General features: G+C 39.5%; 1 protein-coding gene across 4 annotated transcripts in view; it reads right to left on the bottom strand.

The window, feature by feature from the left end:
• The window catches only part of METTL9 (methyltransferase 9, His-X-His N1(pi)-histidine), a 52,310-nt gene that overhangs the window by 21,332 nt on the left and 16,612 nt on the right, over nt 1-14,366 (bottom strand). For 3 of the 4 annotated variants that reach the window (XM_023558831.2, XM_064295691.1, XM_064295690.1), the window contains exons 2-4: nt 11,035-11,225; nt 5,884-6,093; nt 327-511 (exon numbers count right to left, since the gene is read on the bottom strand). In XM_023558831.2, the coding sequence (XP_023414599.1) occupies nt 327-511; nt 5,884-6,093; nt 11,035-11,225 (586 nt within the window). The remainder of the gene's footprint in view (nt 1-326; nt 512-5,883; nt 6,094-11,034; nt 11,226-14,366) is intronic. The other variant, XM_064295692.1, reaches the window with a different exon arrangement.

Genomic DNA, 14,366 nt, shown 5'->3' with positions numbered 1-14,366 from the left:
TTGCCTGACTTAGCTTCCAAGCCAATAAATAAATGGCTCAGGCTCTATTAAAAACCAGAGAATACAGACTCATTTTAGGCTTTCAATCTCAAGCAGGAAGACTCGGCTGAGTATTAACTTTTACCACTGCCAGAGGAGTGCTTGAGTTCTATAAAATTCTCATTAAAATGAACATTAACCTAGGTGATATTTTACAAGAGCTAACTGTATTATTTTTAATTCCAGGCTAGTCTAAGAAATACCAGAAAATGCTTCATTGTGCACAGCATAAAAGCATAAATACCAATAACATCTATCCAGGGTAACAGTCCGCTGGCCACACTTACCGTTTTCCACATAGGGATGAAAGGGCAAGACCAGGGCAAGGATGACCCTGCCTCTAGTTGGCTCCAAGACACTTCTGATATCTTTTAACAAAGTCAAAGGCTGATCACAGCGGTCCAGCAAATTCAAGCAGCTGATGACATCATACTGGAACCCTGTATTCTGCCATTCATTTATACCAAGCACTCTGAAAAAATCAGGAAGAGCTGGGTTAATACCACCCCCCTTAAAGACAACTTTGAAAAGAATTGAGGCACCATTTAAGACTCTAATTTTGCCTCCTAAGCGAAAACAAATGCAAATCTTCATTTATTATTTATATTTGCAGTAATAATATGGTCAGGCAAGAGACCATATTAACAACCATGTAACAACCGTTATTTCCTATACCAAGCATTTCACCTATTTCCAAATCTCAAAGCATATAAAATTTCCCTTCTAAAACCTGTCATTCTTATATTAAGAAATGTGAAGATACAAGGTGATAAAATTAGTTTTTAAACTAGAGCATCCAATTCCTGAACATAAGTTAATGAACTGTAAAGAGTCCTGCTTTTTAACATTCATTGAAATTTATTAATACATCAAATATTCATGTTTTCTAGTCTTGTTGTTCTGTGCCATCAAGTCGATTCCGACTCATAGCAACCCTATAGGACAGAGTAGAACTGCCCCACAGGGCTTCCCAGTCTGAAATCTTTATGGGAGCAAATTGTCAGGTCTTTTCTCCCATAGAGCAGCTGGTGGGTTGGAACTGCCGACCTTTCGGTTAGCAGCCTAGCACTTTGACCACGGCGCCACCAGGGCTCCTTTTCCAGTCCTAGGCCCTTCCTATTCTAAAGAATGGCTGGGGGTGGTGTAGGGTAATTCCCATTTACAACCTATGGCCTTTTGAATATATCTCCTCTCCCTAGAGAGATACTATTTCACACTCTGGAATCTCCATATCTGAAGAACTATATAGGAAAAGATAAGGCATAAGATAGCATATTAAATTGTGGATGAAGGCCATGGTTAAAACACCACCCTCTGCTTTCAATCACATAAAAGTGAGGAGAAAAAAAAAAAAATTTCTAGTCCTTACAACGTTTTTCCGCAGAAAGGGGAAATTCTTATAACAGACTCTTTGTTAACTACACCACTAAGACAATTCTATAAATTACTGACTCCTGCTTGGTTATAAATGGGAATGTGGTAGGTGAGACATGTTATGATAGATACAGGCGAAAAAAGAAACATGAAAAAGGCTCTTTGGTAAACAAGTCTTTGAAAAGCTGAGCAGACACAGTGGAGGCATCCTGGAAAATTCTAAAACCATGACGACAGCTCTTTTGAAAACTCATTAGCATAATGATATCTTATAGCATTTTTGAACAGCAGAATAAACACGAAAACAAAACATTCTTCAATCTAGATTTTTTTTAAACTAAAACAATCCTCCTACAAAACAACACTGTAACAAACTTCAGGGGACTAGTCAGGTGTCTTTGTTGTACAGGCGTTTTATGGCACTAAATATTGCTTGAAATAAGTCAAGCATTGTCATAGTCGTTGTCAATTCCAACTCTTAGCAACCTTGTAGGATACAGGAGAGAACTGTCCCACAGGGTTGCCAAGGCTGAAATTTTTATGGAGCAAATCGCCAGGTCTTTTCTCCCACACAGCGCTGGAGCATCTGGTGGGTTCAAACTGCCGACACTGGTTTTAGCAGCTGAGCGCTTTAACCACTGCACCACTAGGGCTCCTTAAATGGCCAATTTAAAATCATAAACTGGGGCGAGGCGGGGAATGTGTACGTGATTGAAAAATAAAACAAAACAAAAAAACTTAGGTCTTTCTGCAATGAAGCAGCAGCCAAACGTGTATCAGATTTAATATAGAATAATCCCAGTAAATACACCTCATAATTAGTTGAAGATAGGTAGTCTCCATGTTGGTAATTTTAAAAGATAAAAATATATGCTCCTGTAAGAAAATTATGGCTTTCGTGCTAGAACAGTGAAATTTATACCTATAGAAGCCCAACAAACCTCATCTTTACTTCTATTTTGTGACTTTTATGTATAAATCCAGTTCTAGTGAAGAAGACAAATTTACTAGCCCCACTTACACTGCCTACTAACCCAGAAATTCTAACAAGTTGTTAGAATTTTCCTTTTTTTATGAGAAAAATAAAAGAGGCAACTTGTTCAAGGTCACACTGCAAATCACTCTCAGGGTAAAAATTACAACTTGGAAACTCTCCAAGTATGTTGTTGAGGTCAATCTCTCCATATAAGTTGAGAATGAACATGACTATCAGTCTTCGAATAAATGCTTCCAACATAGTGGCTTAAGAGTAAATGGCAATTTGCCCTCCAGTCTCCAATACCTTTTCATTAAAACGAGAAAACAAAATTGGATGGTGCCTGGCTACCGTTACTGAACATTTTGATCAAAGATTCTACAGAAGAATCCTGATCAAAAGGGGGGAAATGCAGAACAGAATTTCAAATTCTCATGGAATTCAGATATTCTGGAGCCATGGAGGATGGATGAACAGCTTAAACTATTGTTCTGAGATAACCTTTAAACCTTAAACCAAAAATATCCCCAGAAGTCTTCTTCTTAACTAATAAGGAATATCTGCCTTGAGCATTGCGCTCTTTTCAGAACTGTCTATTGAGATCAAATTGACAACAGCAACTTGAAAGATTAGATAAGAAACTTAGGGGGCAGTGACTTTATGTTAATGGATGAGGAACACTTCAGCAAAGGAGGGTGAAAATTGTTGCAAAACTTGAAGACTATAATCGAAATCACTGAATTGTACATGTAAAAATTGTTGAATTGGTATATGCCCTGCTGTATATATTTCCAACAACAAAAAAAAAAATTATTTTTTAAAAGATGATAAAAGATAAAAAAAGAAAATGAAGGTATTAACATAACAAATAGAATTCTTAACTATAATATTTTCTTTTAAGAAAAATTCCAAACCTATACAGGTAATGGATAAAATCCTTTCAAAAGTACATTAAAGATTTTTATTCTCTGGTACCAAAGTATATATATACAACTATTTTGTGATGATTTGTATGTAATCTGTCTGTTGGGATTTAATTTCAAACTCATTCCCACTTCCACTCAGCATCTTGCCAGCACATTTGTTTCCTCCCCCATTACTAACCACCACTCAGATACTGTAAACTAAATTTAACATTAACTTTGTAACATTAAGCAGACTATGGAAGGTAAAAAACCAAACCCACTGCCGTCCTGTCGATTCAACTCCTAGCAACCCTGCAGGACAGAGTAGAACACCCCCAAAAGGTTTCTAAGGAGCAGCTGGTGGATTCAAACTGCTGACTTGTGGTTAGCAGCTGAGCTCTTAATCACTGAGCCGCCAGGGCTCCAAGAAAGGTAAATATGCTACCAAATTTTTCCCTGCCAAAAGAGAATTTTTTTTTTAATTATACTGGTATTCAAATTATGGAATTGTTCATTACTGCAAAAATCAAGAATTGTATAACCCTTTCCTATATCTATCACTTTTCCAAAAACAGCATTTCTAACCCCAAAAGCAGGGCATTCAAGAAAACAAATAGTTCTCTTCCCAGCAGAATTTAAAATATTTTTTCCTTAGAGAAATGACAAGACGATCATTATTTTCCTAGATCCTGAATAAAAACCAAAGTGCCAACAATATAAAGAAAAGTTATTATTTTGTTTTAAAAATCAAAACCATACACTTAAATTTTACAGTAGCGTTTTCTGGTTTCAATGACATCTTACAATACAGAGGAAAAATCCGGTCATTTTCTGTTTCGTCACCTTATGCCATCCAGAGCCTTTATTGAAAAGCCAGTTTCTCATGGACCCAGATACTAAGAAAAACAGTGACCTTCAAAAAGAAGCCCCCCCCCCGCAAAAAAAGTGGAATTAAGTTGAAAGTGCGCCTTGCTGCCAGCCCTGAACCCCAACAATAAAGACACTGTTTTAACGCACAGCGACCTCGGTGGCAGAGCAGGACCGCCTGGGGGGTTTCTAGGCTGCAATCTTCATAGGGGCATATCACCAGGTCTTTCTTCCACGGAGCCACTGGGTGGGTTTGAACCGCCAAGCTTTCGGTTAGCAGCTGAGCACTTAACCGTTGCACCACTAGGGCTGGTTAATAAGATGCTTCCTCATTAAAATCTCAAACCACATCAATGGTTACAAAATTTGCCACTTTTATGAATAAGCTTTTACTTCATTCTAGTGGAAGACAAGCCACCAGTATAAATTTCTCATCTAAGTCAAATCGCAAAAGAATTTTGTACATACTACATGTCAGAAAAAAATCGAACTACACATTTTTATATGGTAAATAAATTTACTAGGCTACTTTTCACGTAAGCTCTAAAAAAAAAAGCTCTAGATACATTTAAATGACAAATTCAAACATCTGGAGTATCACTGAAAATTCCACTTAGACATTTAGTCTCTAGAAGGGCTCTACTAGCAAACAATGAAAAGAAGGGGGTGTAGAGGGAGTCATTTGAAGACATGTCTCCAACACCTTCCTCCCCAGACCCATTTCAAGGGTCAGAGTTAAGAATGGCGTGATTTAAAGACACTGTTATAACAAAAGTCAAAGCATTTCAAGCTTTGAAATGGTGAATTAATTTCTAATCAAAGGAATACATTTCAAGGACTACCACACAGACTCACCAGGATCTAACCTGAGACAGAGTACTGGGGCTAAATGGGACCTTACGAACCACATAGTTCAACCTCACACCAACATAAGTCTTCTCCTGTAACATCCCTAACAACTGTTTAAACACTGACAGTGACAAGGAGCTGGATGATTCAAGCTTCTTTTCTTACCTGAAACTCAGCTTCTGGGACCTACCTGTGCCTGATTATACTGGAGACTACACCTACTCCTTCCTTCCATATAAAATCCCATCAAATATCTGCTTACAGTAATCTTTCCTTCCACCTCCCACTTAGTCTTCCCTTCCCCAGGCTAAAAATTTCCATGTTTTGCCAACACTTAATACAATTCTGCTCCAAAGGGTTAGTCTTTATAAGGGGAAATGTCTGTGGATAGAAAAGTGAGTGACTGCAAAATTCTTCTCCTTTCTCTCTAAGGCTAGGCTGGGCTTCCAATTACAAAGAAGGAGGCAGATTCCAGCCCCACTTCCCCATTCTATACTCAGCACCTTCTTCTCCCAGTCAATAGTAGCCATACTAAATAAAGAAGAGCCTTTTTCCTCAGTCTCTCAAGTACCATAGGGTCTTAAAACCAAGACTGAAGAACGCTAGACTACGAAGAGGGACCAAGCCACCGCACCTCATCTCCCTTTTCCAAGCTCTCTCACTAGTCCTTTTCCTCCTACAGTGCCAACAGCTCTACTCCAGAACAATATTGCCAAGGAAAGATTATTTCTCTCTAAATTTTCACTTAAATGTGATACGGGAAGATTTCCTTTAATTCCTAATCATGGAAGTGATTCATATACTTTATATAGTTTCAAGAAGAAATACACCTAAAACCAAGAAATGCACCCCAAACCATGTCTAAAATTATACCTGTACTTTTTTTTCTGAAGCTGCCAGATCATTGTTTCAGATAGCTCAGTGGCATAAATTTCTTCAAAATGAGGGCTCATGATTTTTGTGACTTCTCCATCTCCAGCACCTAAGTCAAGAAGTCTATGGGTTTTCCAGTCCGGATGAATTTTAAGCAGTCTCTGAAATTGATCTGGTGAAAACACAAACATCGATCCTCTTCCTAGCAACCTGAAACAACAAAAAAGACAAAAATGGGAGTGTCCACATAAATTAACTTACACAAACACAAGGCGCGTAGTGACTCAGCACCAACAGCCTTTTGAACTGGTATCATTTTTACTGATGATGAAAAAGCAAAATCAGTAATATAGGAAGATACTTCCAGACATCACTGTCTTTGGGGTTGCAAATAATGAACCAAAAGGGGTGGTGGAGGGAGGGGAATAAAAGACAGAAAGGGAAAAAGAATAAGAGGAGAAGGGAAGGGAAAGGAAGACGAAATGTCTAAGATATTAAACCATAAATGTGAAGGCAGAAGAACTTAAGTCAAAATAGAAAGGAAAGATGGAAAGGGTAATAGAAAACATGTATCAGTGAAAAAAAGATGACAGCCTGGCTGACAGAAGCAGACCGCAACACTAGGCAGAAAAATGAACACAGGAAAAAAAATCCACTTGGAATATAAAACTAAACAATAGATGAGAAAAATAGTTTTAGTATATTAGATTTTTAAGAGAAACTAGAGAAAAGAAGCAAAGAGTGGCCCTTGCGGTATTAGCTAATTTACTTTAAAGAAACAGAGTCATACTTGTATAGTTTGTCACAGTCTACATGTTATACAATCGGCTGGGTGCTATTAGCTCTAAAGATGTTTAACAAAAACTATCAAAACCATAGTAATGCCTTTGAAAAAAGAGATTGAGAGGAATTAAAATGGAGATCAAAAAGAAGGCCCAGAAAAGCTCCTATCACTCAAACCAAGTCTCATGGAAGCATCATCCTGGGAAATAAAACACTTTTTTTTTTTTTCCTGTTTAGGACTTGCTTTCTAGCTCGTAAATCCTAGTTTGTCCAGGGTGGGGATTCTCAAACTCCTTTTAGGCAGCAGAGCCTTTCTCTAAATGCAATGATAAAAGGGGAGCTGGTCTTTTGAAATGAGGTTCAGGGCCCCGGAGCCACTGCCAGCCCACGTCTAGGCCTTTCTTTGCAGCCAAAACAACTGCTGAGGCATTGCCTCCTTAGACTCTGGAAGACAGTTTGAAAATCACTAAGAAGTGAGACAGAAATATGTACTGTATTGCTATTTTCTGGAAAGAACCATAAGGTACGATATGTTTCCTACCTAGTGACTGGGAAGATACAGGCAACATGTAACCCTGGTAAGACCAGATTCGGGGCGGGGGGCGGGGGGGAATTGATGGAGTTCATGAGGAGCTCTGATTCCTGTAACAAACTCTCCTTCCCCTTTTCCTATTAAGGCCATATGAGAGTTTAACCAAGCCTCATGACATATTTATAGTAAATCTTCTGTCTCCAGAAATGCTAAAAACTGAGGGGGAGGGTGGTAGGAAAGAAGAATCCAGAGACTGATAAACACGATGCCGTCCTCTACCACTGCTTACCAGAGAAACCACAGCTCATAAAAGAAGATGTTTTTAGTCTTCAACTGTTCATATCATCCACAGAAAAAACAATCCAAAGAAAGCCCATTTGAGAAAAAAGGACAACTTACTGACACAGCTACACAGGAGTAAGAGTAGAAGTAAGGAGCAGGAGCAGTGAGAGGTTAGAGGCAGCCTGGCTTGTGGGATGCATGTTGCAAACACAGATGCTGGCTTGCCACACGACCAAGAGTAAGCTACAAAATTGTTACTTTGCTTACACTTTCTCAGCTATGAAATAACATGCTTCCTTAGCCATCTCTTTGGGGTGTGAAGAACCCTGACATGGTAATCAGAAAATTCAAGAGCTGAAGGTCATCTAAGGCCAGAGCTCAAGAGGTCATCTAACTGGTCTACATTTAAGGCACCAGAGAGAAGCAACGTCCAATATCCAAATATCACAGGCAACAGAGGCTCAAAAGATTAAAACTGTCAGAAAATAAACCAAAATTCATCAAGCCCAGTGTTTCTCGGCCAGGTCCGGTTTTGCCCTCTAGAGGGCACTGGGAGTAGATAGAAGGGTTTTGGATAGTCACAGTGACTAGGGAGTTGGCTACAGGCATCTGGTTAGCAAGGCCAAAAAATTAAACTTCCTGAAGTGTGTGGGACAGTCCCACATAATGAACAATTGCCCCACCCAGCATACCAAGATACTGACTTATTCCAATACAAGGTTTCTGGTAAACACACACAACGGAGAGGTATGGCTCTCTCACTTGTCTTTAGCCCTCAAAGTTAGTGATGTCCACATAAACCAGAGACTCCATCAGCCTGAGACCAGAAGAAGTAGATGGTGCCTGGCTACCATCGATGACTGCCCTGACAGGGAACACAAAAGAGAATCCCTGATGGAGTGGGAGAACAGTGGGATGCAGACCTCAAATTCTCGTAAAAAGACAGGACTTAATGGTCTGTTTGAGACTGGAGGGACCCCAGAGGTCATGGTTCCTGGACCCTCTGTTAGCCCAAGACACTGGAACCATTCCCGAAGCCAACTCTTCAGACAGGCATTGGACTGGACTATAAGACAGAAAATGATACTGGTGAAGAGTGAGCTTCTTGGCTCCAGCAGACACACGAGACTATGTGGGCAGCTCCTGCCTGGAGGTGAGGTGAGAAGGCAGAGGTGGACAGGAGCTGGCTGAATGAACATGGGGAATACAGGGTGGAGAGGAGAAGTGTGCTGTCACGTTACAGGGACAGCAGCTATGGTTATATTGCAAGGTATGTATAAGTTTTTGTATGAGAGACTGACTTGAATTGTAAACTTTCACTTAAAACACAATAAATTTTTTTTTAAAGTTAGATATGTCCATATGTTCTTTTCAGTGTTAAACAACTGCCCTAGGTTCTCTGGCCACAATCTACGTTCTCTTTAGATTGAGTCTATTAGGGACAGATTATAGAGGGGGCGTGCCTCTTCCTTATAAAATAAACTCTGAAAACAGCTATCAAGTTTCTCCTTACTTGGCCTTCCCCTTTCCAACATAAAAGAGGTGTGATAAGTATCTTAACTCAAAAAGGTTCCACAGTAATTATTTCTGTAAAACACAACCACTCCTGATAATAATCTACCATTGCCATGGATGGTAAGTATTCAAAACTAAGTTCTCAACTGAGAATAAGACAGAGGGCAAGAGGTGGGTTTTTTGGGAGGGGCCTATGGCTCAACAGCAATAGGTTTTGTTTTTATTTGTTCAAGGTGCTAAAAAAAGAAAAAAAGCAGAAGAGTTGTAGACAAGAGAAGTCAAAAACCAATTGCATTGCCTCTCTGACTGAACTATGAAATTTCGGAGCAAGAAATTTTAACCAGGGCCAAAGGGACAGAGGTGGGGAAGACAGGTCAGAGGCTGAATGCCCCAAAATTATATGCAAAATATTGAATGTAAGTACTTTTTTGAAGAGACGATTCCTATCTTTTATCACTTTCGAATAGGTCCCAGTACCAGCTGCCATCGTGTCGACTCCGACTCATGGCAATCCTATGTGTGTCAGAGTAGAGCTGTGCTCCTTAAGGTTTTTAATGGCTAATTTTTTTCAGAAGTAAACCAGCAGGCATTTCCTCCAAGACATCTCTGGGTGGATTCAAACCGCCAACCTTTTGATTAGCAGCCCAGCACATTAACTGTTTGCACCTAGGAACTCCTCAAATAGGTACCCCCCCAAAAACCCAAACCCATTGCCATCGAGTCTGACTCATAGTGACCCTATAAGACAGAGTAGAACTGCCCCACAGAGTTTCCAAGAACTGCCTGGTGGATTCAAACTGCTGACCTTTTGGTTAGCAGCCATAGCACTTAACCACTAAGCCACCAGCGTTTCCCAAATAGGTACAGGATCCCAAAAAGGATAAGAATAATAGCTATGATGACTCAAGTGCTTTCCAAAGAAAGCATAAATAATAAAGAACAGAAATTCAGTGCAGCTCACTTCAGGAACAAAATGTCAGACCAAGTTGTAAAAATGCAACTACCAATACAAAAACAACAACTGTTTGATAAAGCGAACTTAAGGCAATTTCATATAAACAATGAAGGAAAGCAAGTAAGAAACCTCAAGGAATGGCTCGTGGTGCCTAAAAACATACTTAAGGGCCAGATGATTCACTGGGAATCCAGACATTCAATAGAAGCTGGCTCCAAACCTCAAGGGAGAAAAAAAAAAAAGTGGAAAAGTGGGTCCAACCAACGACTCTAAGTGGTTTAACAAGCGTTTTTGGGCACTGAGCATTACTGCCTTTCTCTTTGGGTTTCTGGATTCTAGGGCCTTGGGGGTGTTTGAAAATTTAGCCAAGAAAGGATAGAAAATACTCCTAAAGCTTTTCCTAAGGATTCATGTGAGGGAGAACCTCCGCAAAAAATTTACAAAACTCTATATAGAGTCACTATGAGTCTGAATCGACGGCAACAGGTTTTTTTTGTGAGTCTAGATATTACGTAAAAATGGGTGCAGGACCTTTCACTCCAAACAAGTCTTCACCCACCGTTGGGCTAATTAGACTCTCCCCACCCCAAAAAAAGCTTGCTCCTGGGAAGTGTGCTTAAGGCAAAGGGAATCTTAGTCTTCAGCCTGACTACGCTGAGAGCTTGGTTCCAAGCATCTTGCTCCTCAGTGTGGTCTGGTACCAGTAGCTTTAGCATCACTAAGGAGTGTGCTGGAAATACAGACTCTGAGTCACCCCCCACCCCACTCTCCTGAACCAGAACCTGCATTTTAACAATATCTCCAGGTGATTCCTGTGCACATCAAAGTCTGGGAAGCACCACCCTAAGTGACTACTGTCCCGGAAATACAGGCTAATGAGGCTGTTTTTCAATTTCTTGTGACTTTTTTTTTTTTGCTGGGGGTTACAAAGTCTCAAGGCAGAGGCTGGGTCATTGGCCGCTACCGACAGCCTAGCATTCTATTGTAGCTGAGGTGGTCAACATCTTGAACAAGGTAACTTTTCTTTTTCATTTTTCTTTTTAATCTAAGGATAAAGAAAAAACAATATCCAAGAGTCACTTACCCATTGATAGATGTTCTAGACATAAACAGGCTAAAAACAGATGACACAAAGGAATGATATAATTGGATAAATAGCCAGCCTGACTTCTCAATGCTGTTGTTTAAGAAGACCTGTGTTCCATGATCGAGGTAACTCTGAACAAAGACAGCCTGGAGTGATTCGCATAATTTCTCTCTGTTGCAAACGTACCACTAAAAAAAAAAAAGAAGAAAAATAAAAACACACAACTGAAGTGTCATCTAACAAGGCCAACAGCAAGCAAGCAAAAACCCAAAAGGAAGACTAAACCAATCTAAGATTTCCAAATATTATAATCACATGGTACTTTGTTCTGTGTATAATCATCTCTTATACATCTTCATAGACGATTTTTCATCTCATTCTCTTCATGACCCTCAGGGTAGGTGAGTCAAGCATCATTGGGAAGGACAGTGAAGAGGACTGCAGGGTGATGTGGCTTAGTAATATTGGGCCATCAACCCATGTGCTCTGACTCCGGCCCAACAGTTCACTCACACCCACCCCACCCACCCCACCCCAAGATCTAGAAAAATTCTGTTGGCCCTGAGATTTGACATCGGAAAGCAAGTAGCTAGTATCATTGGCCTTGTTTTTAAATAAGAGGATAAGAGCTACATAATCCAGTGATTTAATTCAAAACCACCAAATAGTGGCAGGGTAAGCAACAAAATTGAACTCCACTGACCAGGTTAAGCTGCCTTTCTTTGTGCAGATCATATAAAGACCTCCAGGAAGTTCGAAGTATGCTTCACGAACACGTTATATGACACTGTTACCAAACCCATTGCCATCAGTCGATTTTGACTTGTAGCAACCCTATAGAACAGAGTAGAACTGCGTCATAGAGTTTCCAGACTGAATCTTTAGCAGACTGCCACATCTTTCTCCCATGGAGTGCCTAGTGGGTTTGAACCAACCACCTTTCAGTTAGCAGCCGAGAGCTTAACCGCTGAGCCATCAGTGCTCCTTAGGACATTGCCATAGATGGGCAAAATGTGCTCAAGACAGATAAAGAATTTAAAGTCACACAGCAATCAATGAAAAGACAAGTAACAACATGCTAAGAGCCAGAACACACTTTTAATAACAAAATTCAAGAATTTTAACTGCCGATGGAATTTAATCTTCCATAACATAATGTTTTCCTTGGCGCTAGCATACCAGAGAAGGGGGAAGTAGATTGTAATGGTGCATCAGCCAGCCCTGGGATCAAGTTTAGCTCTGCCATCCCTGTGTGACCTTGGACAAGTCAGTTAATCTCTGAGCCTCTTTTCATTCATTCGTACACTAGGTATGTCACCAGTGTCTGTCTACTTTGGTAGGGTTATTATAAGGGTTAGTAACAATATAGGTAGTCCTTAATATGGTATCCGCCAGACAGTGAGAATCCTATGCTTATTTTATAATATAATTGCCATGAGATTCCTCTAACATGGCCTGATAAATAACATATTGTGTCTACTAAGTACAGTGATGAAACTGTAGACTAGTTACTGTAGCGCAGATCCATTATCTTCTAAGAAACTAATTTTTCCCAATAAGGAGTTTACTGGCCAAAAGTAACTTGCTTCCCCTGACACATATGACCATGTATCAGCAGCAATGTGTCCCGTAACTGCTTGCACAATTGGTGAGCCCAATTTTCCAGTCACTCTAAACTTGTTAAATGAACTCTTAGGTAACATTCCTGACACTAACATTAAAAGGAACCAGTGATAAACCAATACAAACAGGTGCATTAAAATTTCAGATTAACTCCTCTTTTTATAAACCCTGTACCCTGAACTTGATAAACCAAACCTTTTCAGTTGTTGATTGATTTGTGCTAATTTACCATTTAAACATTGTTACCAAAACTGCTTGGACCTTACTTAAAACTATTTTTATTTTTCCCACTTTATGTGACAAACTAAGAAGTTTCTTAGTTCCCTGCCTACGCCTTCTTCCTTGGTCTGAAAATGCTCTTGCTTAAACGTTCACTAATTCTTTAATACTTACTGTGCCTGAAGTCACACCCCAGTGCAGGTCATAAACCAATTTTAATTAGACTTGTGACCTCCTATCTGATTTCAGAACATTTCATCACATTCTGAACTGCAATACCGAGGCCACTCTGATTTTCACTTATTGTTTATTCTCCGACATGACCACTCAAGATGAAAGCCACTACACCTCAGTAATAGGCGACCAAGTATATTCTATTAATGTGGACAAGAAGACAGTCAAGCGAAATGGAGGAGCTAATTCCATGCCATCCACTTGTAAATGGACAACCAGGACAATGGACTCTGACTTCCAGAACTAAGCAAGAATTGGCACCATTAACTGCAAATATTGCTTTCAAGTGCCAACAGGAAGACTCAAGTTTTCAACAGCATTTCTTTCAATTCGTCAACATTAACACACGTGGTTGAGCCTTTACTGCCACACAAAAGTCTTTTAGAAAAGAAATTGCTTACTGAACAGAATGTGCTACAGAACAAAAAGGAGAGAAGCCCTTTTCTTTAAAGATAAAGGTTGAAATCCACGGCCTTCCTGACCATTTGCATGATACAGTGTCAACTCCACAGCAGCGTTATTCATTATTACCAAAAAGTGGAAACAACCCAAGTGTCCATCAACTGAAAAATGGTGAAACTATGTGTGCTAGAGCCACACAACAGAATATTATTCGGTCATAAAAAGGAAAAGTACAGATACATGCTATAACATGGACGAACCTTGAAACCATTATGCTAAGCCAGTTACAACAGGTCACAGGTATGATTCCATTTATATGAAATATCAAGAAGAGACAAACTCACTGAGACAGAAAAGCTGATTAGTGGTTGCCAGGGGCTGGGAGAATGGGGAGCGACTGCTAATGGGAATGGGGTTTCTTTGGGGGTTGATGAAATGTTCTGAAATTAGATAGTGGTGATGGCTGTACGACTCGGTGCAAATACTAAAAACAACTGAATCCTACACTTAAAAAAAAAACTGAATTTCATGGTATGTGACTTATACCTCAATAACACATACACACGGAGAAATCCAGATGTGTTAGTTTGATCTTCCAGAAATCAAAAGCGGTTTGAAAATTTAAGTGACCTAGCAACCTCCTTTAAAAACGTTATTTTTCATTTTTTAAGTACCATTTATTTTATTCCTTAAAATAAAGTACAAAAGAAAATTACCTATAAAAAATGAAATGGTTTAGGGTGCCATAATTATATAACTAAAACCATAATATCAAAAGTTGACATGAATTCAGCACTATGGATCATGATCTCACTATACACAGAATTTTCCATGGATCATCTCATTCATCA

This window comes from Loxodonta africana, chromosome 12 (genome assembly GCF_030014295.1).
Source record: "Loxodonta africana isolate mLoxAfr1 chromosome 12, mLoxAfr1.hap2, whole genome shotgun sequence".
Classification (NCBI taxonomy): domain Eukaryota; kingdom Metazoa; phylum Chordata; class Mammalia; order Proboscidea; family Elephantidae; genus Loxodonta; species Loxodonta africana.
The sequence above is the reverse complement of the archived record's forward strand: the minus strand, read 5'-3'. Positions and strand labels throughout refer to the sequence as shown.